Source organism: Rhinopithecus roxellana, chromosome 7 (assembly GCF_007565055.1).
Source record: "Rhinopithecus roxellana isolate Shanxi Qingling chromosome 7, ASM756505v1, whole genome shotgun sequence".
NCBI classification, from domain to species: domain Eukaryota; kingdom Metazoa; phylum Chordata; class Mammalia; order Primates; family Cercopithecidae; genus Rhinopithecus; species Rhinopithecus roxellana.
In genome coordinates, this window is record NC_044555.1 from 58,723,697 (window position 1) to 58,749,467 (window position 25,771).

A 25,771-nucleotide genomic window follows, 5' to 3' on the forward strand; every position below is an offset into this window, starting at 1 on the left:
TTTGACGAATTGACAGAAGTAGGCTTCAGAAGGTAGATAATAACAAACTCCTCTGAGCTAAAGGAGCATGTTCTAACCCAGTGCAAGGAAACTAAGAACCTTGAAAAAAGGTTAGAGGAATTGCTAACTAGAATAACCAGTTTAGAGAAGAACATAAATGACCTGATGGAGCCGAAAAACACGGCACAAGAACTTTGTGAAATATACACAAGTATCAACAGCTGAACTGATCAAGTGGAAGAAAGGATATCAGAGATTGTAGATCAACTTAATGAAATAAAGCGTGAAGACAAGATTAGAGAAAAGATAATGAAAAGGAATGAACAAAGGCTCCAAGAAATATGGGACTATATGAAAAGACCAAACCTATGTTTGATTGGTGTACTTGAAAGTGACAGGGAGAATGGAATCAAGTTGGAAAACATTCTTTAGGATATTATCCAGGAGAACTTTCCCAACCTAGCAAGACAGGCCAACATTCAAATTTGGGAAATACAGAGAACACCACAAAGATACTCCTCGAGAAGAGCAACCCCAAGACACATAATCGTCAGATTCACCAAGGTTGAAATGAAGGAAAAAATGTTAAGGGCAGCCAGAGAGAAAGGTCGGGTTACCCACAAAGGGAAGCCCATTAGACTAACAGCGGATCTCTCAGCAGAAACCCCACAAACCAGAAGAGAGTGGGCGCCAATATTCAACGTTCTTAGAGAAAAGAATTTTCAACCCAGAAATTCATATCCAACCAAACTAAGCTTCATAAACGAAGAAGAAATAAAATCCTTTACAGACAAGCAAATGCTTAGAGATTTTGTCACCACCAGGCCTGCCTTACAAGAAGTCCTGAAGGAAGCACTAAATATGGAAAGGAAAAACCAATACCAGCCACTGCAAAAGCATACCAAACTGTAAAGACCATCAACACTATGAAGACACTGCATCAACTAACGAGCAAAATAACCAGCTAGCATTATAATGACAGGATCAAATTCACACATAACAATATTAACCTTAAATGTAAATGGGCTAAATGCCTCAAATAAAAGACACAGACTGGCAAATTGAATAAAGAATCAAGACCCATCTGTGTGCTGTATTCAGGAGACCCATATCACGTGCAGAGACACACATAGACTCAAAATAAAGGAATAGAGGAATATTTACTAAGCAAATGGAAAGCAAAAAACAAACAAACAAACAAACAAAAAGCAGGGGTTGCAATCCTAGTCTCTGATAAAACAGACTTTAAACCAACAAAGATCAAAAGAGACAAAGAAGACCACTACATAATGGTAAAGAGATCAATGCAACAAGAAGAGCTAACTATCCTAAATATATATGTACCCAATACAGGAGCACCCAGATTCATAAAGCAAGTTCTTAGAGACCTACAAAGAGACTCAGACTACCACACAATAACAGTAGGAGACTTTAACACCCCACTGTCAATATCAGATCGAGAGAGAAAATTAACAAGGATATTAAGGACTTGAACTCAGCTCTGGACCAAGAGGACCTAATAGACATCTACAGAACTCTCCAAGCCAAATCAACAGAATATGCATTCTTCTCAGCACCACATCACTCTTATTCTAAAATTGATCACATAAATGGAAGTAAAACACTCCTCAGCAAATGCAAAAAATGGAAATCATAACCAACAGTCTCTCAGACCACAGTGCAATCAAATTAGAACTCAGGATTAAGAAAATCAAAACTGCACATGGAAAATGAACAACTTGTTCCTGAATGACTACTGGGTAAATAATGAAATCAAGGCAGAAATAAATAAGTTTTTTGAAACCAATGAGAACAAAGACACAACGTGCCAGAATCTCTGGGACAGAGCTAAAGCAGTATTGAGAAGGAAATTTATAGCACTAAATGCTCACAGCAGAAAGTGGGAAAGACTTAAAATCGACACCCTAACATCACAATTAAAAGAACTAGAGAAGTAAGAGCAAACAAATTCAAGGCTAGCAGAAGATAATAACTAAGATCAGAGCAGAACTGAAGGAGACAGAGACATGAAAAACCCTCCAAAAAGAATCAATGAATCCAGGAGCTGTTTTTTGAAAAGATTAACAAAACAGACTGCTAGGAGACTAATAAAGAAGAAAAGAGAAAAGAATCAAATAGACACAATAAAAAATGATAAAAGGGGTATCACCATTGATCCCAGAGAAATACAAACTACCATCAGAGAATACAATAAACACCTCTACGCAAGTAAACTAGAAAATCTGGAAGAAATGCGTAAATTCCTGGACACATAGACCCTCCCAAGACTAAAACCAGGAAGAAGTAGAATCCCTGAATAGAACAATAACAAGTTCTGAACTTGAGGCAGTAATAGCTTACGAACCAAAAAAAGTCCAGGACCAGAAGGATTCACAGCCGAATTCTACCAGAGGTATAAAGAGGAGCTGGTACGATTCCTTCTGAAACTATTTCAAACAACAGAGAAAGAGGGAATCCTCCCTAACTCATTTTATGAGGCCAGTATCATCCTGATACCAAAACCTGGCAGAGACACAACAAAAAAAGAAAATTTCAGGCCAATATCCCTGATGAACATCGATGTGAAAATCCTCAATAAAATACTGGCAAACCGAATCCAGCAGCACATCAAAAAGCTTATCCACCATGATCAAGTGGGCTTCATCCCTGGGATGCAAGACTGGTTCAACATATGCAAATCAATAAATGTAATCCATCACATAAAAAGAACCAATGACAAAAACCACATGATTATCTCAACAGATGCAGAAAAGGCCTCTGATAACATTCAACACTGCTTTATGCTAAAAACTCTCAATAAATTAGCTATTGATGGAACGTATCACAAAATAATAAGAACTACTTATGAGAAACCCACAGCCAATATCATACTGAATGGGCAAAAGCTGGAAGCATTCCCTTTGAAAACCAGCACAAGGCAAGGAGCCCTCTCTCACCACTCCTATTCAACATAGTGTTGGAAGTTCTGGCCAGGGCAATCAGGCAAGAGAAAGAAATCAAGGGTATTCAAATAGGAAGAGAGGAAGTCAAATTGTCTCTGTTTGCAGATGACATGATTGTATATTTAGAAAACCCCATCGTCTCAGCCCAAAATCTCCTTAAGCTGATAAGCAACTTCAGCAAAGTATCAGAATGCAAAATCAATGTGCAAAAATCACAAGCATTCTTATACACCAGTAACAGACAAGCAGAGAGCCAAATCAGGAATGAACTTCCATTCACAATTGCTTCAAAGAGAATAAAATACCTAGAAATACAACTTACAAGGGATGTGAAGGACCTCTTCAAGGAGAACTACAAACCACTGCTCAGTGAAATCAAAGAGGACACAAATGAATGTAAAAACATTCCATGTTCATGGAGAGGAAGAATCAGTATCGTGAAAATGGCCATATTGCCCAATGTAATTTACAGTTTCAATGCTATCCCCATCCAGCTACCACTGACTTTCTTCACAGATTTAGAAAAAACTACTTTAAATTTCATTTAGAACCAAAAGAGAGCCCATATAGCCAAGACAATCCTAAGCAGTGAACAAAGCTGGAGGCGTCACGCTACCTGACTTCAAACTATACTACAAGTTTACAGTAACCAAAATAGCATGGTACTGGTACCAAAACAGAGATGTAGACCAATGGAACAGAACAGAGGCCTCAGAAATAACGCCACACATCTACAACCATCTGATCTTTGACAAACCTGACAAAAACAAGCAATGGGGAAAGGATTCCCTATTTAATAAATAGTGTTGGGAAAACTGGCTAGCCAGATGCAGAAAACTGAAACTGGACCCCTTCCTTACACCTTATACAAAAATTAACTCAAGATGGATTAAAGACTTAAACGTAAGACCTAAAACCATAAAATCCCTAGAAGAAAACCTAGGCAATACCATTCAGGACATAGGCATGGGCAAACACTTCATGACTAAAACACCAAAAGCAATGACAACAAAAGCCAAAATTGACAAATGGGATCTAATTAAACTAAAGAGCTTCTGCACAGCAAAAGAAACTATCATCAGAGTGAACAGGCAACCTAAGAATGGGAGAAAATTTTGGCAATCTATCCACCTGACAAAGGGCTAATATCCAGAATCTACGAGGAACTTAAACAAATTTACAAGAAAAAAACAACCCCATCAAAAAGCGTGTGAAGGGTATGAAAAGACACTTCTCAAAAGAAGACATTTATGTGGCCAACATATGAATAAAAGCTCATCATCACTGGTCCTTAGAGAAATGCAAATCAAAACCACAATGAGATACCCTCTCACACCAGTTAGAATGGCGATCATTAAATGGCAATCATTAAAAAGTCAGGAAACAACAGATGTTGGAGAGGATGTGGAGCAACAGGAACGCTTTTACACTGTTGGTAGAAGTGCAAATTAGTTCAACCATTGTCGAAGACAGTGTGGCGATTCCTCAAGGATCTAGAACCGGAAATACCATTTGACCCAGCAATCCCATTACTGGGTATATACCCAAAGGATTATAAATCATTTTACTATAAAGACACATTGCAGCACTATTCACAATAGCAAAGACTTAAAACCAACTCAAATGCCCACCAATGATAGACTGGATAAAGAAAATGTGGCACATATACACAATGGAATACTATGCAGCCATAAAAAAGGATGAGTTCATGTCCTTTGCAGGGACATGAATGAAGTCAGAAACCATCATTCTCAGCAAAGTAACAAAGGAACAGAAAACCAAGCACTGCATGTTCTCACTCGTAAGTGGGAATTCAACAATGAGAACACATGGACACAGGGGCCTGTTGTGGGGTGGGGTGGGGGGCTGGGGAGAAATAGTATTAGGAGAAATACCTAATGTAGATGATGGGTTGATGGGTGCAGCAAACCACCATGGCATGTGTACACCTATGTAACAAACCTACACATTCTACACATGTACCCCAAAACTTAAAGTATAATAATAATAAAAAAAAGAGCAAATGTGTAACATAGAAATTGCAATGGGTCAGGGTGAAACATTTCCATTTTCATCCATAATTGTAGCCATATGATGACATAGCTCAAAAGGAAAATAGGATATTCTACTTTTATCTATTCAAATAAAAATATATAGTTCAAGGTATCAAAAAAAATTCAACATCTCTCCATGATAAAAACTCTCAACAAACTAGGCATAGAAGGAACATCCCTCAACATGATAAAGGCTATTTATGACAAACCCACAGCTATCATCATACTGAATGGGAAAAACTAAAAGCCTTTCCTCTAAGAACTGGAAAACTCTCACCACTCCTATTCAACATAGTACTGGAAGGATGCCCAGTTTCACTACTCCTATTCAACACAATACTGAAAGTCCTAGCCAGAGCAATCACGCAACAGAAAGAAATAAGGGCATCCCAGTTGAAAAAGAGGAAGTCAAATTATCTCTCTTTGCAGATGACATGATCTTATATCTAAAAGACCCTTAAGACTCCACCAAAAAACTCCCAGATATGATAAATATATTCAGTAAAGTTGCAGAATAGAGAATCAACATACAAAAATCCATAATGTTTCTATGCACCAATAATGAACTTGGTGAAATAAAACTTTATGAAATCAAGAAGGCAATCCCATTTATAATAGTTATGAAAATATAAAATATCGAATAATAAATTTAACAAGGAGGTGAAAGACTCCTATAAGTAAAACTACAAAACACCGATAAAAAAACTGAAGATGACACAAAGATACAGAAAGACATCTTACGGTCATGGATCATAAGAATGTATATTATTAAAATGACCATAAGCCCAAAGCAATCTACAAATTCAATGCAATCTCTATCAAAGTACCAATGTCATTTTTCACAGAAACAGAAAAAACAATCCTAAAATTAGTATTTCAGTAACCAAAAAAGAGTCCAAATAGCCAAAGCAATCCTGAGCAAAATGGACAAAGCTGGAGGCATCACACTACCTGACTTCAAAACATATTACAAGGCTACAGTAACCAAAACAGCAAGGTTTGGTATAAAAACAGATACAAGGTCAATGGAATAGAATAGTGAAAGTCAGACATTGATCCACATAGTATAGCCACACATATATAGGCAACTGATTTTCAACAAGGGTGCCAAGAATGTACACTGGGGAAAGGACACTCCCTTCAATACATGGTATTGGGAAAACTGGATATCCATATGTGGAAGAATTACTGGACCTCTGTCTCTCATTACACACAAAAATCAACCAAGATAGATTAAAGACTTAAATTTAAGACCCAGAACTATAAACCTACTAGAAGAAAACATAGGGAAAACACTTCAGAACACTGGTCTAGGAAATGATTTTGTGGCTAACACCTCAAAAGGACAGGTAACGAAAAGAAAAATAGACAAATAGGACTATATTAAACAAAAAAAGCTTTTGCACAGCAAAGGAAATAATCAACAGAGTGAAGAGACAACCAGTTGAATGGGAGAAAATAGTTGCAAACTATTCATTTGACAAGGGAATAATATCCAGAATACACAACGAACTCAACAGGAGATATACAAATAATCCCCTTAAAAATTGGGCAGAGGACATGAATAACCACTTCTCAAAAGAAGACATACAAAAAATGCAAATAAAAGCCAAAATGAGATATCATGTTACCCCAGTTAGAATGGTTACTAAAAAGACACAAAATAACAGATGCTGGCTAGGATGAAGAAAAAAAAACAAAAAACACTTACACACTGTTGGTGGGAAAGTAAACTAGTGCAGCTACTATGGAAACTAGTGTGGAGATTTCTCCAAAAACTAAAAATTAAACTACCATATGATCCAGCAATCCTACTACTGGGTATTTATGCAAAGGAAAAGAAATCAGTGCATAAAAGGGATATCTGCACTTGCATATTTATTGCATCCCTATTCACAACAGCAAAGATATGGAGTAAACCTAAGTGTCCATGAATGCATGAATGGATAAAGAAAATGTAGTATATAAACACAATGGAATACTATTTGACCATGAAAAAGAATGAAGTCATGTCATTTACAGCAACATGGATGTAACTGGAGGTTATTATGTTAAGTGATATAAGGCAGGCATGGAAAGATAAGTATCACATGTTCTTACTCACATGTGGGAATTAAAACAGTTGATCTCATGGAGGTAGCCAATAGTGTAATAGATACCAGAGGCTAGGAAGGGTGTGGGTATGCAGGGCAGAGCAGGGAATATGAGAGGTTGGTTAATAGGTACAAACATACAGTTAGATAGAAGGAATAAGTTCTAATGTTTGACAGCAGAGCAGGGTCACTGAAGTTAACAACAGTGTATCATATATTTCAAAATAGCTAGAGAGAGAATTTGAAATGTTCCCATCACACAGAAATTATAAATTCTTGAGCTGATGGACACCCCAAATATCCTGACTTGATCATTACAGTCTTTACATGTAACAAAATATCACACGTACCCCATAAATGTGTACAAATATTACGTATCCAATAAATAAAAGACACTAGACAGTTAGCTCTCTTTTCCTTGCCCTATGGGAGAACAGAGAGAGAAAATGCTGTCTGCAAGCCAGAAAGAGAGCCCTTACCAGAACCTGACCATACTGGCACCATGATCTTGTACTTCTAGCCTCCAGAAATGTGAGAAAATAAATTTCTGTTGCTTAGGCCACTATGTCTATGGAATTTTGTTATGGCAGCCAGAGCTAAGACAAATGATTTCAATTAATAACCTAACAACTTAACTTTCCACCTTATGGATCTAGAAAAGAAGGGTAAACTAAATCCAAAGCTAGCAGTGGGAAGGAAATAAATATTAGGGTGAAAAAATTAAAGAGAAAAACTATAGAAAAAAAATCTATGAAACCAGAAGTTGGTTCTTTAGAAAGATCAATAAAATGGACAAACCTTTACATAGAATGACCAAGTAAAACAGAGAGAAAACTCAAATTACTAAAATCAGGAATGAAAAAGGAGACATCACCACTAAACTTACAAAATGAAAAGGATCTTAGGGAAATTCTATGAACAGGAGTATGTAAATAAATGAGGTAACTTAGATGAAATGCACAGATTCCTAGAAAGATACAAACCACTAAACAGACTCAAGAAATAAAAAATCTGAATAGAGCTACAGCAAGTATAGAGACTAAATCAGTAATTTTAAAACTTCAGGCCGGGCACGGAGGCTCATGCCTGTAATCCTAGCACTTTGGTAGGCTGAGACAAGTGGATCGCTTGAGCCCAGGAGTTTGAGACTAGCCTGGGCAACATGGCAAGACCTTGTCTCTACAAAAAAACCAAAAAATAAAAATTAGCCGGGCGTGGTGCCACATGCCTGCAGTCCCAGCTGCTTGTGAGGCTTAGGTGGGAAGATTACCTGAGTCTAGGAGGTCAAGACTGCAGGTAACTCTCCCACCAAGGGAATGAAAGAGGAATCAGAGAGGATTGTGTCACTGCACTCCAGTCTGGGTGATAGTGAGACCCCGTCTCAAGAAACAAAAACAAAACCAAAAAAACTTCACACAAAGAAAAGCCCAAGCCCAGGTGGCTTCAGAGGTGAATTCTACCAAACATTTCAAGAAGAATTAATACAAAACTTTCACAAACTCTTTCCAAAATGGAAGAAAAGGGGAAAACTTCTTGACTCATTCTATGAGCCTAGCATTACCCTGGTATCAAAACCAAACAAAGACATCACAAGAAAAGAAAACGACAGACCAACAACTCTTAAAAATATAGACATTTAACAAATCCTCAACAGACTACTAGCAGTATGAACCCAATAATATGCAAAAAGGACTATACACCATGATGCAGTGGGATTTATTTCAGAAACACAAGGTTGGTTTAATATCTGAAAATCAATTATTATATCATATTAATAAAGAACAAAACCATCATTTCAATAGATGTAAAAAAAGTTGACAAAATCCAACACTGTTTAATGATAAAAATCACTCAACAAACAAGAAAAAGAAACTTCCTCAACCTGATAAAGGACATGTATGAAAAACCTCATACTTAATTGTGAAAGACTCTTCAAGATCTCCCTAAGAGCAGGAATAAGACAATGATGTCCACTCTTACAACTTCTATTCAACATTATACTGGAGGTTCTAGCTAGGGCAATTAAGCAATAAAAAGAAATGAAAAGTATCTAGATTGAAAAGGAACAATTAAAACTATCTCTATTCGCAAGTAGCATGATTCTATATAGAGAAAATCCTAAAGAAACTATTAAAAAGTTATTAGAACTAATAAATGAGAACAAGGTTGTATGATACAAGACCAATTTATAAAAATCAATAAAATTTCTATACATTGGTACTGAACAATCCAAAAATGAAGCAGAAAAATTCCATTTACAATAGCATCAAAAAAAAAAAATATTTAGGAACAAGGCAAGAAGGATGTTAGAAGAGATACTGTTAAAGAAAAATTATTCTGATACTTGTTAAAAAATGGTAAGGCAGATTTTGTGATTACTGCAATAGGGGTCAAGGCTATCACAATGGAGGGGAGAGATTGAGCTCAACTCCTAATGCAACCAGGACCAGTGGGGATTTGTGGCCTATGAACAAAGTGAGGGGGGTCAGAAGATGGAAAATTACTAAGAGGAGACATCAAGGGCAAGGGCATTCTCTCTAAACTGGCCTAACAGGATTCCTGCTAAAAGCTGGCTGGACTTATATATGAAATATAGGGGATGAGGAACTTGATCAAGGGTGGGGTATTAGCAGGATTCTTTGCTAAGACTTCCTTAGGCAGGCCAAGGACAGAGCCCAAGGATGAGACCTAGTTTAAACGAGTGCTCAGAGGAGCTTGTCTAAAACTTGGTGAAGCAGAGTCTTTGTCATGTAAGACTTGCACACTGAAAACTACAAAACATTGTTGGAAAAAATTAAAGAAAATCTAAATGAATAGAAAGAAAGCCCATGTTCATGGATCAAAAGTTTAATATTGTTAAAATGGCTCCCCTAATTGATCTACAGATTCAACACAATCCCTATCAAAATCCCAGATAGCGTTTTTTTTTGCAGAAATTGACAAGCTCATCCTAAAGTTCAGGAAAATGAAAGGTACCCAGAATAGTCAAGGCAATTTTGAGAAAGAATAAAATTTGAAGACTAATATTTCCTGATTTTAAAACTACAAAGCTATAATAATCATGACAGCCTGGTATTGGCATAAAGATAAATTGAACAGAATTGAAGGTCCAGAAATAAAGCCATACATCCATTGATAACTAATTTTTTATAAGAATGCTAAGATCATTCAACAGGGAAAGAAAAGCCTTTTCAGCAAATGGTTCTGGAACAACTGTATATACATACTCAAGATAGTTAAGTTGGATCTCTTCTGTATTCCATACATAAACATTAACTCAAAATAGATCACAGACCTAAATGTAAGAGCTAAAACTAGTCTTAGAAGAAAACAAAGGAGTAAATCTTCATGATCTTGGCTTAGGCAATGGTTGCTTAGATATGATACTCAAAGCACAGACAACTAAAGGAAAAAATAAATCGAACCTCATAAAAACTGTTGTGCTTCAAAGAACACCATCAAGAAAATGAAAATACAACCCACAGAATAGAGCAAAATATTTGAAAATCATGTATCTGATAAGGGTCTAGTATCCAGAATATATAAAGTACTCTTATAGCTCAACCATAAAAACACAAATAACCCACTTAAAAACAACAAAGTATTTTTAAATAGACATTTCTCCAAAGGTAAAGAAAATATACAAATGGGCTATAAGCACATGAAAAAATGCTCAACATCATTAGTCACCAGGGAAATGCAAATCAAAATCACAATAAAATACCATTTCATTAGACTGGGTATAATCAAAAAAGATACGTTTTGGCAACGATGTGGAGAAATCAGAATCCTCATACATTGCTATTAGGAATGTATAATGGTACAGTCACTTTAAGAAAGTTTGGCCCTTCCTCAAAATGTTGAAGAGTTGCCATGTGATCCAGCAATTCTATTCCTAGGTATGTAAACAAGAGAACCAAAAACATATATATATATGCTCACACAAAAACTTGTACACAAATGTTCACAGCAGCATTATTTATAATAACCAGACCATAAACTAATGACTAGATACATAAAATACATTAATGCAATGGAATTATTAGTCATAAAAGAGAAGTATTGATTTATGCTACGACATGAATGAACCTCACAATCATTACGCTAAGTGAACGAAGACACAAAAGGCCACGTTACAAGATTCCATTTATACAAAATGTCAAGAATAGGCAAATTTATGAAGATGAAAAGGGAATTAATTGTTGCTTAGGTCTGAGAGTTGAGGAGAAATGAGGACCAACTGCAAATGAGTACAGGGTTTCATTTAGGGATGATAAAAACGTTACAAAATTGATTGCACCAATGGTTGCACAATTCTGTGAATATAGTAACCACTGACTGTATACTTGAAATGGGTGAATTATATGATATGTGAATTATATTTCAATTAAGCTGTTAAAAAAATGAAAGGGAATTAACTGGGAATGTTCTTCTCACATTTTAAATTTGCTGTTTCTGTAACTCTAAAAATAAATAAGTCATTTAAAAGGAGTTGATTAAAAATGTTGATTTTTCTGGAAACTTTATGCGACTGCAATAAATAATACTGTAGCAATTGTCTGCCTCCACTTTCAAGCAAAATAAATACATTTGGTGACCAAAAAAAAAAGAGTAAAAACAAATAGTAGTTGTCTCAACAGATTCTCTAGTCTCTATCTAGATGTATAATTAAAACTAAAATCAAAGGAAATCACTTTAAATAGCTGAGACATACATATCGAGAACCACGAAAATGTTTCTGCATTTTGATTGTTAATTCCATTCCTGATAATTAATCTCAAGAAAATAAGAAAAACATAATAGGCACAAAGACATAACAGTACTGTTACTGTAGCATAAACTTCTAAATCAGTCCTACTTAAGAGTGTTTGCAACTGGTTGACTAAGTCTCTAAGCATACTGTTCAGGATAATTGACATTATTTTCATAGCAAGAGGGCCTCAGTGAAGGAAGCACAACATTGATTGACACTCTTCAGCAAGCTCCTTATCTGGCTGCAAAACAGCACTCTGAGTAACACTGTGCTAAAGAACCTATACGTCCAAAATTCAGGCAAGGTTAGGTAACCTGTGATGCATTAACTCAGCGAAATACTATATGACCAAACTGACCAAATTATTCTAAACTGCTGAATTATCATAAGGTTCTTAGAAATTAGTCTCGCTAAGCAAAGTAATAAATTTAGAATGAAGAATAGTTGCAAGGACAAAGAAGAAACCATTTGCACAAGCAGACAGTATCATAGGTGTCTCAGCTGACAATTAACTCCCAATGGTAAGAATAAGGAAGTGCTATTTTGGCTTCTCTAGAATAATTTGACCCCAGTCAAGTAATCTTTATTATTTTTGCCCACATGCATGAACTATGCCACGAACATACCTATGTTTCTGACCATGATTCCTTTCAGTTCATCCACTTGGGCTTGAGTCTCCATCACTTTGTCTAGGCCCTTATTCTCAGAGTGATGCTTCTATAAGAAAATAAGTTTTAACTTACGGTACCCAGACATTATTTACAATAGGAAAACATAAATAAAGGGAATGACAATTTACACTGAGGAATGCTATAAAATTATGTCTCTATTGATATAAAAGATACATGTCACTTCACTGGAAAAATGTTACAATAACCAGGAAAAAATACGGGCAGCATAAAAAAATGCTTCTATACAAACTATAAGTATATAGTCTAAAAATTATCTTATTTTAAATGAGTTAAAAATAAATATTATATCAAATATACATGTGACTTGTGGGGCAGAGATTGGGGGGCATATATAATCTGTGCTCAGACAAGGAAGAAAGGAGAAAAAAGACTGTAGTTGGGGCAGTAGGGGAAAGAATGCTGCAAAATCGTTCCCCACTTCTTGAGTATGATGAGGTAGGGGCTGGCCCAGCTTCTTAGCATCTGTTCTTGTATCTGCCAGGATCACAACATATAAACTATTTTTATTGGCTTCTCACAGGATCTAGAATCTAAGACACTGATAATTTATATTTTGAAATTATTATCCATAGCTAGCAATTACGGGGTGCTTAATACACAATGTTCCAGTCATTTCATTGTGTTAACTGCGTCAAACGGGATATTACTTAATCCACCCCAAAACTCTATGAAACGATGCTATTATTATCTCTATTTACAGATGAAGGAACAGGTAGAGATTTTGTTCAGAAGGTCACACAGATCTGGAGCTAATGACAAATTGGTTAATTTGAAAGTATTGTTTCTAGCTGACCCTATTTACTTTTGACTAAGTACTGGTATTTTTGTTGTTGGTAGTGTTTTATACAGTTATACATAGATGAACATTTCCTAGTGGGGAGTATGAAACAAACCAACTGCTTGAATAATAAAGGTTTATAAGTAACCAATTTAAAAAGACTTCATTGCCAGAAGAGTATGTGTGTGTGTGTGTGTGTGTGTGTGTGTGTGCATGTGTGTATAAAATTTAGAAATGTAATACTCAGTATTAAAAACACAGGAGAAGTGAAAGTATTCAATTACAATACATCATTTTTTTTAACTCACAACAAAATCATACCTAGAGCTTAGGTCTTCATACTCAAACAGTTTCGTGGATAAAAGGGAAGCATTTTGAAAGGTGTCTGACATCGTGAAAATATAAATTAAAACCACAATGAGATACCATTACGCATCAACTGGAATGGCAAAACTTAAGACCACATCAAGTATTGGCAAGGATGCAGAGACACTGGAACTGCTGGTGAGAATATAAAATGGTACAACCACTTTGGAAAAAAAAAGTGATGATTTTTTTTTTTTAATTACACACCACCCTACCATATGACCCAGCAATTCCATTCCTAGGTATTTATCAAAGAGAAATAAAAACATATGTCCACACAAAGACTTATATATGGAGATTCATAGCAGCTTTATTCATGATAGCTGAAAACTGGAAGCAACCCAAATATCCAGCAACAGGTAAACGGATAAACAAATTGTGGTACATGCATATACTACTACTTAGCAAAAAGGGGAACAAACTACTGATTTATACAACATGGAAGAATATCAAAAGCCTTACACTGAGTGAAACAATCACGACACAAAAAAGTACATACTGTATGATTCTATTTACAGAAAGTTCTATAAAAGACAAAATTAATTTATAGTGATAGAAAACAGATCAGTGGTTGCCTGGGGCAGAGTGTCGGGGAGGGGACCGACATGAGGGAATTTTTAAGGAGATAAAAATGCTGCCTTGAGTACAGTGGTATTTCACAGGTATAAACACATGTAAAACCTCACGAAGCTGATAATTAGGGACTCATACAGATGAAGAGAGTTTCAAATTACTAATTTGGGTTGTTAGAAAATTAAATTTGCCTCATAGAAGGGTAGAAGGTTTATGTATAGGTTAAAAGATAATTTGGCATGTTGAACACATTTAAGCATCAGATGGGTAGTTGAACTAGATGATCTTTAATGCTCTTCCGATCATGAGACACTGTGACCACTATCATTAGAGAATACAGAGATAATAAAGAATATCACTGTTTTCTACCCTAAAATTGCCCCTTTACATTTTTTTTAATCAGGGAAGTTTTATTATGTTGACTTACACTAACACAATCAGAAAACTATATTGCAGGTCAGGGCCCCCTAGATTCATAGTGTTTGAAGGTAATAAAGAAGATAAAAATCAAAATACCTTATCCTGAGAAAGATCTTACCAGCTGTGCAGCCAAGACACTGGAGAACTCGCTATTCATGGCATATGGAAGTGCTGTCTGTGCTCTTGAACCATAAGTAGTCTGGAACCTCTTCTTTATCTCATTCAGAAAATTAAAGGCTCGGGAACGTTCAAAATCCTGAAAAGAGATCAACATAGAACTCACATTTAGAAAGTAAACAAAGATGATGTGAGTGATTAAGAACAACAATAAAAAACAGCTAACATGGACTGAGCAATGATTCTATGAGGAGGAACTAGCATTGATCCTATGCTAAAGATAAATAAAGGAAGGCTCTGAAAAAGTAACTAACTTGCCCAAAGGTCCAACAACTAGTAAATGAAAGAGCTGAGAGTGAATCCAGATATATCTGGTCATTGACAACTGAAGATAATGATAATTATCAACTTCTTGACTAATGATAATTATCAACTTCTTGACATCAGGAATTGGGTTTTACTTCCTCCATATATTTCACAGGATCTATTAGAAGGCCCAGCACAAGAATATGTTTAATAAATTCCATAATAATCATACAGTCTTTCACACACACACATAATACTACTGATATTAACAACAAATTGAATTTTTTCAATAGTGGTGGCACATTTGAAAAGATCAAGTGACATACTCATGTCTAATCTCAGCCAGCCAAAAATTATGTGTGTTCTCTAGAAGAATACCTTAGAGGAAAAAAATGAATCTATGTGTGTTTATGTATGTATGTGTATGTGTGTATCAAATTACAGCTCAAGAAATACGAGGCTCGACTCCGACTATCCCAGATTTCATTATTATTTTTTATCTACTCCAAGCTCTTTCACATCAGTCATTTCACATATAGCTAGATTTTTTTCTACTTTTGGAAAATATTGTGAAGCCAGAGATAAAAATCATTGTGATGATCACTATGGTTGACAGTCATTTCCCTTTCACCCAAGATGCTTAGTGTAAGCCGAGGGTTCTTAAATTGGGGTCAATGGTCCAAATTCAAGGGGCCCTTGTACTTGGATAGAAAAAAAGATAATCACATCATTATTTTTATCAATTGTTAACTTACATTTCAATTGTGAATATAGGTAGTATATTCATAACCAAGGTGGTATTAACAGTACCTGTAACTATTACCAACAGAAATCTTTTTTCATATACCATCACAGTTATAGATATCTCAAAATATTGTTAACACCCATCACATCAAGATTATTAGTTATTAGACCCATGACTAAACCTTGTTAATGAGTTCATAAAGAAGCATATATATTACTACATCAAGTTTTTAAAACGTTTTGAATACTATACATATATATATTTCAACACAATTGGTTTTGTTAGAATTGTGTGTGTTTTATACATTTAAAAGCATTCTGGAAAAGGAAAATTAAAAAAAGAAAACAAAAACATTCTGGGAGCGTCCCACAAGTGACGAATCTGTGATATAACAAAGATTAGGAACCCTGATCTATGGCAACCATGCCAATTCCATGTCTCTTTGTCAGTAGACAGTTTAGAAATGAGCATGCAGCCAATAAGACATGAAAGGAAGTTCACTTTGAAAGCAGGGGGAGGGGAGGGCATGCAGCTGGGAAAAGCTTCCTCATTCCTACAATAAGACACTCAAGAAGACACAGTCCCTCTTCTCTGGACATGAATAAATAAGTATGTAGCTCTACATAACCATAATGGCAACCTGCCTGGGAAGAAGGAGACACGGAGGAAAGCAGAGAAGAGAAAGGACCTTAATGACATCATTAAGTTACTGAGAATTTTGGGCTGAGAGCCGATAAACAGTCATACCTAGCCAATGTAAACTACAGGTTTATATAGCTGATCATAATGTACCGTAATTTTGTTTTTCCAAAGTTCACACACGTTAAAGAATTCATTAACTACTGATAGAAGGAGTGACGTTATCTAATTTAACATTCCAGGTAAACAATTTTTGAGAGGTTTTGATATCAAAGAATTATAATTATGAACACCAATTCTCACTACAAAATAGAATATAGAAGTTGCAACAGGCTAAGCTAAAACTCTACCAAAATTGAGTTGATTTGCACATACCCCAGTTATTAAGTTTTCTTATCATTTGCTGCTCTATATGACAAATGTAAAATATTAACAATTCCAGCTATGTAAAGTTTGCATCACCTTTGCCCACCATAGGTACAGATCAGCAGTCCCCAACCTTTTTGGCACCAGGGACTGGGGGAGGGGGAATGGTTTCGGGATGAAACCGTTCCACCTCAGATCATCAGGCATTAGTTAGATTCTCATAAGGAGCATGCAACCTAGATCCCTCGGATGTATAGTTCATCACAGGGTTCGCAATCATATGAGAATCTAATGCTGCTGCTGATCTGACAGGAGGCGGAACTCAGGTGGTAATGCTCATAGGCTGCTCACCTCCTGTTGTGTGGCCTGGTTCCTAACAAGCCACAGACCTGTACCAGTCTGCAGCCTGGGGGTTGGGGACCCCTGGTGTAGATAATTAAGAACTGGCTGTATTAATAGTACACATAGTTAAATAGCAATATGTCTTCAAGTTACTTACATCATCAGTGATACAAAGATATACAATCCTGTCTTGGCAGATGTAATGAAACAAATAACTGTAGAATAAAAGATATAAAACTTACTGTGGTTATAAGCAACATCACTTTTACTTCTATCTTCTATCTATGTATAAGCAAGTTCAGTACTGCCAATGTCACCACATTACTTATGGATACAGTCTATTCTCCCTCTTCCCCTTCCCAATATACCTGTTTCTTTCAAGTCAAACTGAGAGAAGTAAATAAGAAATAAAAAGAAGATCTCTATTCTAGCTACATAGCACAACAGCACGTGTATTACCCATTAGAACGACAGCTGCAAAAGCATAATTGGACTCTTAAAGCATGAACAAGAGATGACATCTTAGGAGGAGCATGTAATTAAGATTAACCCCCAATAGGCCATATGGTTTTCTTTGCCATATGGTTTTCTTTGCTTTTTCCTAAGTTCTTAAAGCAAACATCTTTTCTACCAAATTCTCAACATTTGAGTACCTACTTTGAGTTAGTTACTGTGCTGGAAGCTGACGATGCAAAAAAGCAAAACCACCAACTCCCAGTCTTCACAGGGATCACAGTATAAGAAATTACAGTGCAGCATGGCAAACAGGATGACAGGAAAGTTAAAGGCAGTACATGGTGCTCTGGGGACATATTAATAGATGAGGCACGAAATGGAGATTTGCCAAAGGGTAACCAGAAAAGACTTCCTGAAACAAGTGATGTCTGATTTAAGACCTGAAGAATAAGTAGCAGACGGCAAGGTAAACAGTGAGTGAAAGGCCAGGCGTGGTGGTTCATGCCTGTAATCCTAGCACTTTGGGAGGCTAAGGCAGGCAGATTGCTTGAGCTCAGGAGTTCAAGACCAGCCTGGGCAACATGGCAAAATCCCATCTCTACAGAAAATACAAAAATTAGCCAGGCATGGTGGCGCACACCTATAGTCCCAGCTACTCGGGAGGCTGAGGCAGGAGGATCACTGGAACCCAGGAAGTTGAGGCTGTAGTAAGCCGAGACTGTGCCACTGCATTCCAGCCTGGGTAACAAAGTGAGACTGGTTCAAAAACAACAAAAAAAAAGTGAGCGAAGAGTTTTTCCAGAGAGGAAGCAGCAAGCATAAGGGCCGAGAGATAAAACAGCACATAATAGATTTAGGAAAGTAAAATAGGCTCACATGACTAGAGTACAGAATATGAAGAAAAGGTAAATTATCTGGACAGACGAGGCTGGACAAGTAAGCAAAAACCAGGTTATACAAGACTTTATAAACCACACTGTGCATTACCCTAAGAATAATGAACAAGCATCCAAAGGTTTTAGCCTAGGGAGGCTGTGATCAGATTTGCACTTTAAAACGGACACATTGGCTAGAGTGTGGAAAACTGACTCAAAGGAGGACCAGACAGGAGACTACTGCAGTATACCGGATAAGAAATGAGGAGGGAAATAAACTAAAGTAGAATGGATAATAAAGAAAAAGGGACAGAGCAGAGAGATAGAAGGCAGCATTTATAGAACTTGGTGACTGGCATGAGACAGGCTAACTAAATTTTGCCTCCCAGATTTATACCTTGGGCAAGTGGATAGATAGGGGTACCTGTTGAATTACATTAATGTTCACAGAGGGCTGACATGAATTACAAGGAGATACAGGAACTCAAGCAAAATCTTTTCCTCTAACATTCTAAAACTATTTGCACCATTTCCACCAATGACTTCCACATTGCCATATCCAGTGGCTCTCTCTGAAACATATGATAGTGTTGACCACTTCCTTTTGAAAAGTGTTTTCTCTTCACTGGATTTCTTGACATCAGGTTTGCCTGGTGCTATAGACTGAACTGTGCCCTTTCAAAATTCATATGTTATAGTGTGACTATATTTGGAGACAAGGCCTGAGGGAGGCACTTAAGATTAGATGAGGTCATGAGGGTGGGGTCCTCATGATGGGATTAGTAGCTTTGAAAAAGAGGAAGAGATTACTCTCTTTCCACCACCTGAGAACACAGCAAGAAGGTAGCCATCTGCCAGCCAGGAAGAAGGCCCTCATCAAGAACTGAATCAGTGGGCACCTCACCCAGTCTCCAGAACTGTGAGAAACAAGTATCTGTTGTTTAAGCCACTCAGTCTATGGTATTTTGTTACAGCAGCCCAAGCAGGCTAATATACCTGGTTTATATCATAGTCCCTTTCCCTCTACACTAACGTTTTCTAGCTTCATTAGCCTCCTGCTTTTTTCACACTTTCTCCCTGGTGGGCAGCACGCATTCTCATGTTTTGTTGTTGTTTTCAGCTACCACAATTGTGTTAATGATTCCCAAATCTAGATCTCACCTATCTCCTGAGCTCCAGGACAACCCACACTACTGTCTACTAGACATATCCAACTAGACATACCATAGACAGCTTAAACATGACATGCCCAAAATGAAAGTCATCACTTTCCCCATAAAATTTGTTTCTCCTAAACCAGACTTGTGAGTCACTTGGTGCAGAGGCCACAAAAGGTAGCAAGGTATGATCCCTGCCATCAAGAAGCCTACAGTCAGAGTACAGAGATAAACAATCATTTCAATTATAATACTGTCTGAGGCCGGACACGGTGGCTCATGCCTGTAATCCCAGCACTTTGGGAGGCCGAAGCGAGTGGATCAACTGAGGTCAGGAGTTCAAGACCAGCCTGGCCAACGTGGTGAAACCCCATCTCTACTAAAAATACAAAAATTAGCCAGGCATGGTGGTGCGTGCCTGTCATCCCAGTTACTCAGGAGGCTGAGGTGGGAGAATCACTTGAACTCAGGAAGTGGAGGTTGTGGTGAGCCGAGATCGCGCCATTGCACTCCAGCCTGGGCAACAAGAGTGAAACTCCATCTCAAAAAAATAAAATAAAATAAAATAAAATAAAATAAAATAAAATAATAAAATAAAATAAAATAAAATAAAATAATAATAATAATACAGTGTGATAAGTGTCACAATATGAACAAATTAGATGCTACATAGACACATAAAAAGAGTATCTCATTGGGGTGACTGACTCAGTGTTAGTGTTCAGGGGTTTCTGGAAAAGGAAACATCTAAGCTCAGGAACACGAAGTGAGATTTTTTCAAAAGTCAGTAGATAAATATATTCTAGTAAAAGGTAACAGCTATTGCAAAGGCTAGGAAGAGGGAAAGAATCTAGCATTGAACTGCAAATGGCTACGTATGGCTGGAAAGCAAAACTGAGGACTAAAGTAGTAAAAGATGAGCCCAAAGAAGGAAAAAGTGGCAGATCTTGAAGAATATTCCAAGTCCTGTTAAGGAATTTTACCTTGAGGGCAGACAGTATCTGTTGAAGGAAGGAACATGATCAGAACTGCCCTTTCAGAGGCATTAAACTACAAATTAAGAAAGTATTTCGCTTGGGACCTGTAAAGTGAGCAAAAGTTTACAAGGAGGCTTAAGAGGAGATCAACATTCCTAGAAGATAACAAAAGCATGAAAAAAAGGTACCAAACCTCAAAATAACACAGCTAGATCAGAGGCACAGGTAGAGAGGCATGGCAGACAGATAACATCTCCTTCTACTATAACTGCATTTTAATTGGATTACATATTCTATACTCTCTTAAAGCTACATATGGCTGTGACTAAATTCTGGCTCATAATACATGAGTGGAAGATATATGCCCTATTTCCCAGTCTTGCCTCTAAAAGGACTACATGTGCTTTCCCTGGACATTTTCCCAGGAGCTACCTAGAAACACAGTTTGTAAGGCTAATACATTTTTAGGGAAAGTATAAAGCGCAAATCATAAGAGGCTAGGATTATTTAACCCTTAACCTCTAGGCCCACAAACCTACGCTGGCAGGAAGAGGACTACAAAATGTGTACAATTCCCAAAGATGATATACTCTCTAACTCCCATTTTGGATGTGGCCAGAAAGGAAGAACTTCTTGTAGAACAAAGCCAGGAGTCAGGGAAAAAAGGTGAGGGAGTTTCTCCAAGAAAGCAGAACCACTAACCACTACCTGGTCAGAATAGGGAGTCTTTGAAATTGTATGAGGCAATTATTTGATCATTACTGGAAAGCAATGACTTCTACATGTTTCTCATTCTTCCCTTTTCCAAATGGGAGTTTGTAACTCTCACTATGTTGATCCTTATTTCACCATTGTCTACTGGGTTAGGCTGGGAGAGCAGGGAAAACATATGACTTATCTTTTAGTTTATGGTCAGTGGACCACAGGAGCCACACCAGGGCCTGATGGAGAGGACTGTGTACCACCTAGACATGCTGGACTTGGAGCCAAACACAGTGACTAGATAGGTCTTTGGAGCTACCTTTCTCAAAGAGGCGTATTCTATGTTTGGGCCTCCCTTCTAGCTATGTTAGCTACATGACTGTGTAGTGAACAATAAGATGTAAGTAGAAACTTCTCAACAATATCAGGCCACTTCTGGGTCCTATCTTTAAAAGTTACTGGGCAAGCGCTGGGATATAACAAGCACCAAAGGAGCTGTCTTGGCCAGAGGTGGAAAGCACTAATTGCTTTGGGAATTAGGGAATTGGAAATGGCAGAGCCACCCCAACATCCCAAACCACTCATCTCTGGACTATCTCATTAAAATTAATACTGTATCTTGGGGGTCTCTCTCACAGTAGCTTAGAGGGGACCTTAAACTGTATAAGGGGTTAGCCATAGAAAGTAATAAGGACCTCATTCTGAGATAAGAACTAAGGAAGTAAGGCTGGGTTAAGTAAGAAAAGATTTTCAAGTGCCAATGGGGAAGGTTGAGGCACTTTTTAAAACTAACTACTAAGATTTCCCATCTATGGCCACTCTAACAGTCACCAGAGTGATCTTTCTAAAGCAAAAACTGACTGAAGGCCAGGCGCGGTGGCTCACGCTTATAACCCCAACATTTTGGGAGGCCAAGACAGATGAATCACTTGAGGTCAGGAGCTTGAGACCAGCCTGGCCAACATGGTGAAACCCCATCTCTACTAAAAATACAAAAATTAGCTGGGCATGGTGGTACACGCCTGTAATCCCAGCTACTCAGGAGGCTAAGGCACAAGAATCATCTGAACCTGGGAGATGGAGGTTGCAGTGAGCCAAGACCGCACCACTGCACTCTAGCTTGGGTGACAGAGTGAGACTCTGTCTCTAAATAAATAAATAAATAAATAAAACCTGACTGTGTCACATCCTGGCTGAAAACCTTCAATGCCTTCCCACTGCCCACAGGGTAAAGTCCAAGCTCTTAATATGGCCTACAAGGCCCTACATGACTTTTCTTCTACCCATCTCTCTATAGCTTTATTTTCACCATCCTGGGCACCAGTCACAGAGAACAGTCTGCAGTTCCCTAAATATGCCCGCCCTATGATCTCATGCCTTCATACTTCTCTACCTGCTGTTCCTTCTACTTGGAATACCATCCTCCTATCTACTACTTCCCACCCTCCCACCCTTGACATCATGGATTTGACTGCCTCCCTCATTAAACTATAACCCTTATGAGGGCAAATACTACATTTCTTGTTATATCCCCAGCACCAAGCAAAGTGCCTGGCAATAGTTAAGCGCTCAGTAAATATTTACTGAAAGAATGAACCCAAGGAACATTATCTATCTTATCTGAATCATTTCACATATCACACAGCTCTAGAGCAAAGTCATTTTTATATTTAACATTTCCATATCTTTCTTCAAAATAAAATAATATCACTTCAATAATAGAATAAAATAACTACAAGTTAAATTTATAAGTAATAAAACCAGATATTTTCTAAGTTGGTGAAGGTTACTATTCTGTCCGCTTATTCAAATTATGTACCTAGAAGCTTGTTTTCTACTTTTCTACCATTCTGATTACAGTAACAGAATTCCCTTCTTTCATCCCTTACCACATGCAGAACAGAACTCACTTGCCATGTGAGTATGTTAGTTTGTTATTTTCAGAAGGTATCTTGGCCAGAATCTGCTCTGTCACCTCCAGGAAGTTTCCTCCACACCAAGCATGTTTGGCAAGAATAGTGGTCCCCCTGGCAACAACAGCAAAAAGAATCGCCATGGCTTCAGTCTATCAAAAGGAAAAAGGCACAGATTTAGAATATTTATTTGACATAATCTTTCAAAAGTAACTTACTATCATTTATCAACATATTACCTCGAGATAGTATCTAACAAGGTACTATAACATGAAACTTAACAACAGACTTAACAGCAGGCTTAAAAAAAAAGGTCAAAGTTTCCTACAAAGTTACAACCTCAGCCATTCTTGTATGCACATAAAGAGACATACAAAACACACATACACACACACACCATTGATAGATTTCATTTACAAATTATTACAGCACAAACAGATATCACCTTTTTGAAAAGCAATGACTATAATAGCAAAGGTACATAAAGATGTCTTCATTCTTTAATGTAGAAATTTCAGCCTGAAAATTTATCCTAGAGAAATAGTTCAACAGAAGACTCTAGATTCATAAAGATAACTATTAACAATAAAAATAGCCTATATTTATTGTTTACTATGTGCCAGGTACCATTTTAAGTACTTTATAATTATTAATCCATTTAGTCCTCACAACTCAATGAGATTATACACTATTATGATGCTTCTATTATAGATGAGAAAACTGAAGCACGAATGACTTAAATAATTTCCCTCAAATTACAGAGCTAGTAAGTGTGGAGCTGCAATTTAAACCTAGGCAGTACGGTTCTAGAGCCCATAATCTTATCCTTTTACTGTGCACTGCCAGTATAAAGTCATTATCCATAATAGAAACAAAGTGAAAATAACTCAGAGCTTCCACAAGAAAGGAATGGTAAGACCCTTCATAAACAAAACATTACTAAAACAATATGGCATGAGTTTAAGATTATTTTCCTTAAGTCTGCCTATGAATATGTGCTATTATTTCCCACCTAACAAGCCCAGCTTCTCTTATTTAATGGCGTAAACATAAAAACAGATGAACAAATGCTTTACCAGTCTTCGATTAACTGTTAAACCTACTTTTATTTGTTAACATGCTCAGCACCCAATATACCAGTGGTTCTCAAACTGTAGTGGGAATACGAATCATCTTGTGTGGCAGAGTATGAGTCACTTGCTAAAAATTCAAACTCTTGGCATCACTTCCTGAAATTCTGATTCCGCAGGCCTGAGGTAGGGCCCTGGAATCTGTATTTAATACAAGTCTGTCTGGATGCAGGTGATTCACACAAACATACTTTGTGAAACACAACAGCAAGGTGCTCATCTGTCTCTTGGGCTGAATGTCTCTTGGGGGTCTCTGTTTCATTCCTACTCTTGAACTGAAGTTGTTCTCCAGGGTTGCGATCTCGATCATCTTCTTTCTAGAATTCTCCTTACACATACGTAGCAAGTTATAGTTTCCAAATTGCTGTCTTATACTTTAATTTCCCTTGATCCTAAAGCCTCCCTAACTGTGGATCCTACTGTTCTGTTTCTTTTCCCTTTTTTTGAGACAGGATCTTGCTCTGTCACCCAAGCTCCAGGCTAGAGTGCAGTGGCACAATCTCGGCTCACTGCAGCCTCCACTTCCCAGGCTCAAGTGATCCTCCTACCTCAGCCTTCGTAGTATCTGGGACTACAGGTGTGTGCCACCATACCCAGCTATTTTTGTATTTTGTTGTAGAGACAGGGTTTCACTATGTCACCCAGGCTGGTCTTGAACTCCTGGGCTCAAGAGATCTACCTGCCTTGGCCTCCCAAAGTGTTGGGATTACAGGCATGAGCCACCGTGCCTGGCCCTGTTCTGTTTCTTCAAAGCATTGCTACGCATTATCTCTGCTCCTCTGCCTCCTTTTAATTCTTCTACTTACTATAATCTGGCTGTTGCCCTTAACACTCCAAAAAACCATGCTTCCTAAGGTCACCAACAGCCTTTGTGTTGCAAAATACAGTGGTTGCTTCTCTATTCTTACCTTACTTGACCTCTCAGGCACAGTCAACACTGCTGACCAATCCTCCTTGAAATGCTCCTACATCTCTGGCTGCTCTTTCTGTCTTCTTGCTGACTCTTCCTCCTCTACCTGACCTCTAAATGTTGACTTTCCTCCGGGACTGATTCTGTGCCCTTTTATTCCCAGATGAGCTCAGTTAGATCTGCCATTTTAAACATGATTTATTTGCTGAAGATATATTGCATACAGAAAAAAAGAAGAGTGCCGAGGATAAAACCCAAAGCACAACCAACAGCTGAGTGAAAGGTAGATCGAGACTCACAAAGACTAAGGAGGACCAAATGGGAAAGCCAAAAGTGTGGTGGCCCAGAAGCCAAAAGGAAAGAAAGAGCATGAAGACTGTAAAACAATCAATGAAATTTTATAACAAGGAAGGAGGTCATTGCTTAGGGTCAAAGAGACATACA

The 25,771-nt window shown here is 37.4% G+C and overlaps 1 protein-coding gene across 2 annotated transcripts in view; it reads right to left on the reverse strand.

The window, feature by feature from the left end:
- The window catches only part of VAMP7 (vesicle associated membrane protein 7), a 52,695-nt gene that overhangs the window by 21,167 nt on the left and 5,757 nt on the right, over positions 1 to 25,771 (reverse strand). Inside the window, exons 2-5 of one of the 2 annotated variants that reach the window (XM_010353423.2) lie at positions 23,285 to 23,439; positions 17,365 to 17,422; positions 14,811 to 14,948; positions 12,490 to 12,580 (exon numbers count right to left, since the gene is read on the reverse strand). In XM_010353423.2, coding sequence (XP_010351725.1) covers positions 12,490 to 12,580; positions 14,811 to 14,948; positions 17,365 to 17,422; positions 23,285 to 23,430 — 433 coding nt within the window. In that variant the 5' untranslated portion in view covers positions 23,431 to 23,439. Of the gene's footprint in view, positions 1 to 12,489; positions 12,581 to 14,810; positions 14,949 to 17,364; positions 17,423 to 23,263; positions 23,440 to 25,771 lie in introns of those variants that run through there. The other variant, XM_030934376.1, reaches the window with a different exon arrangement.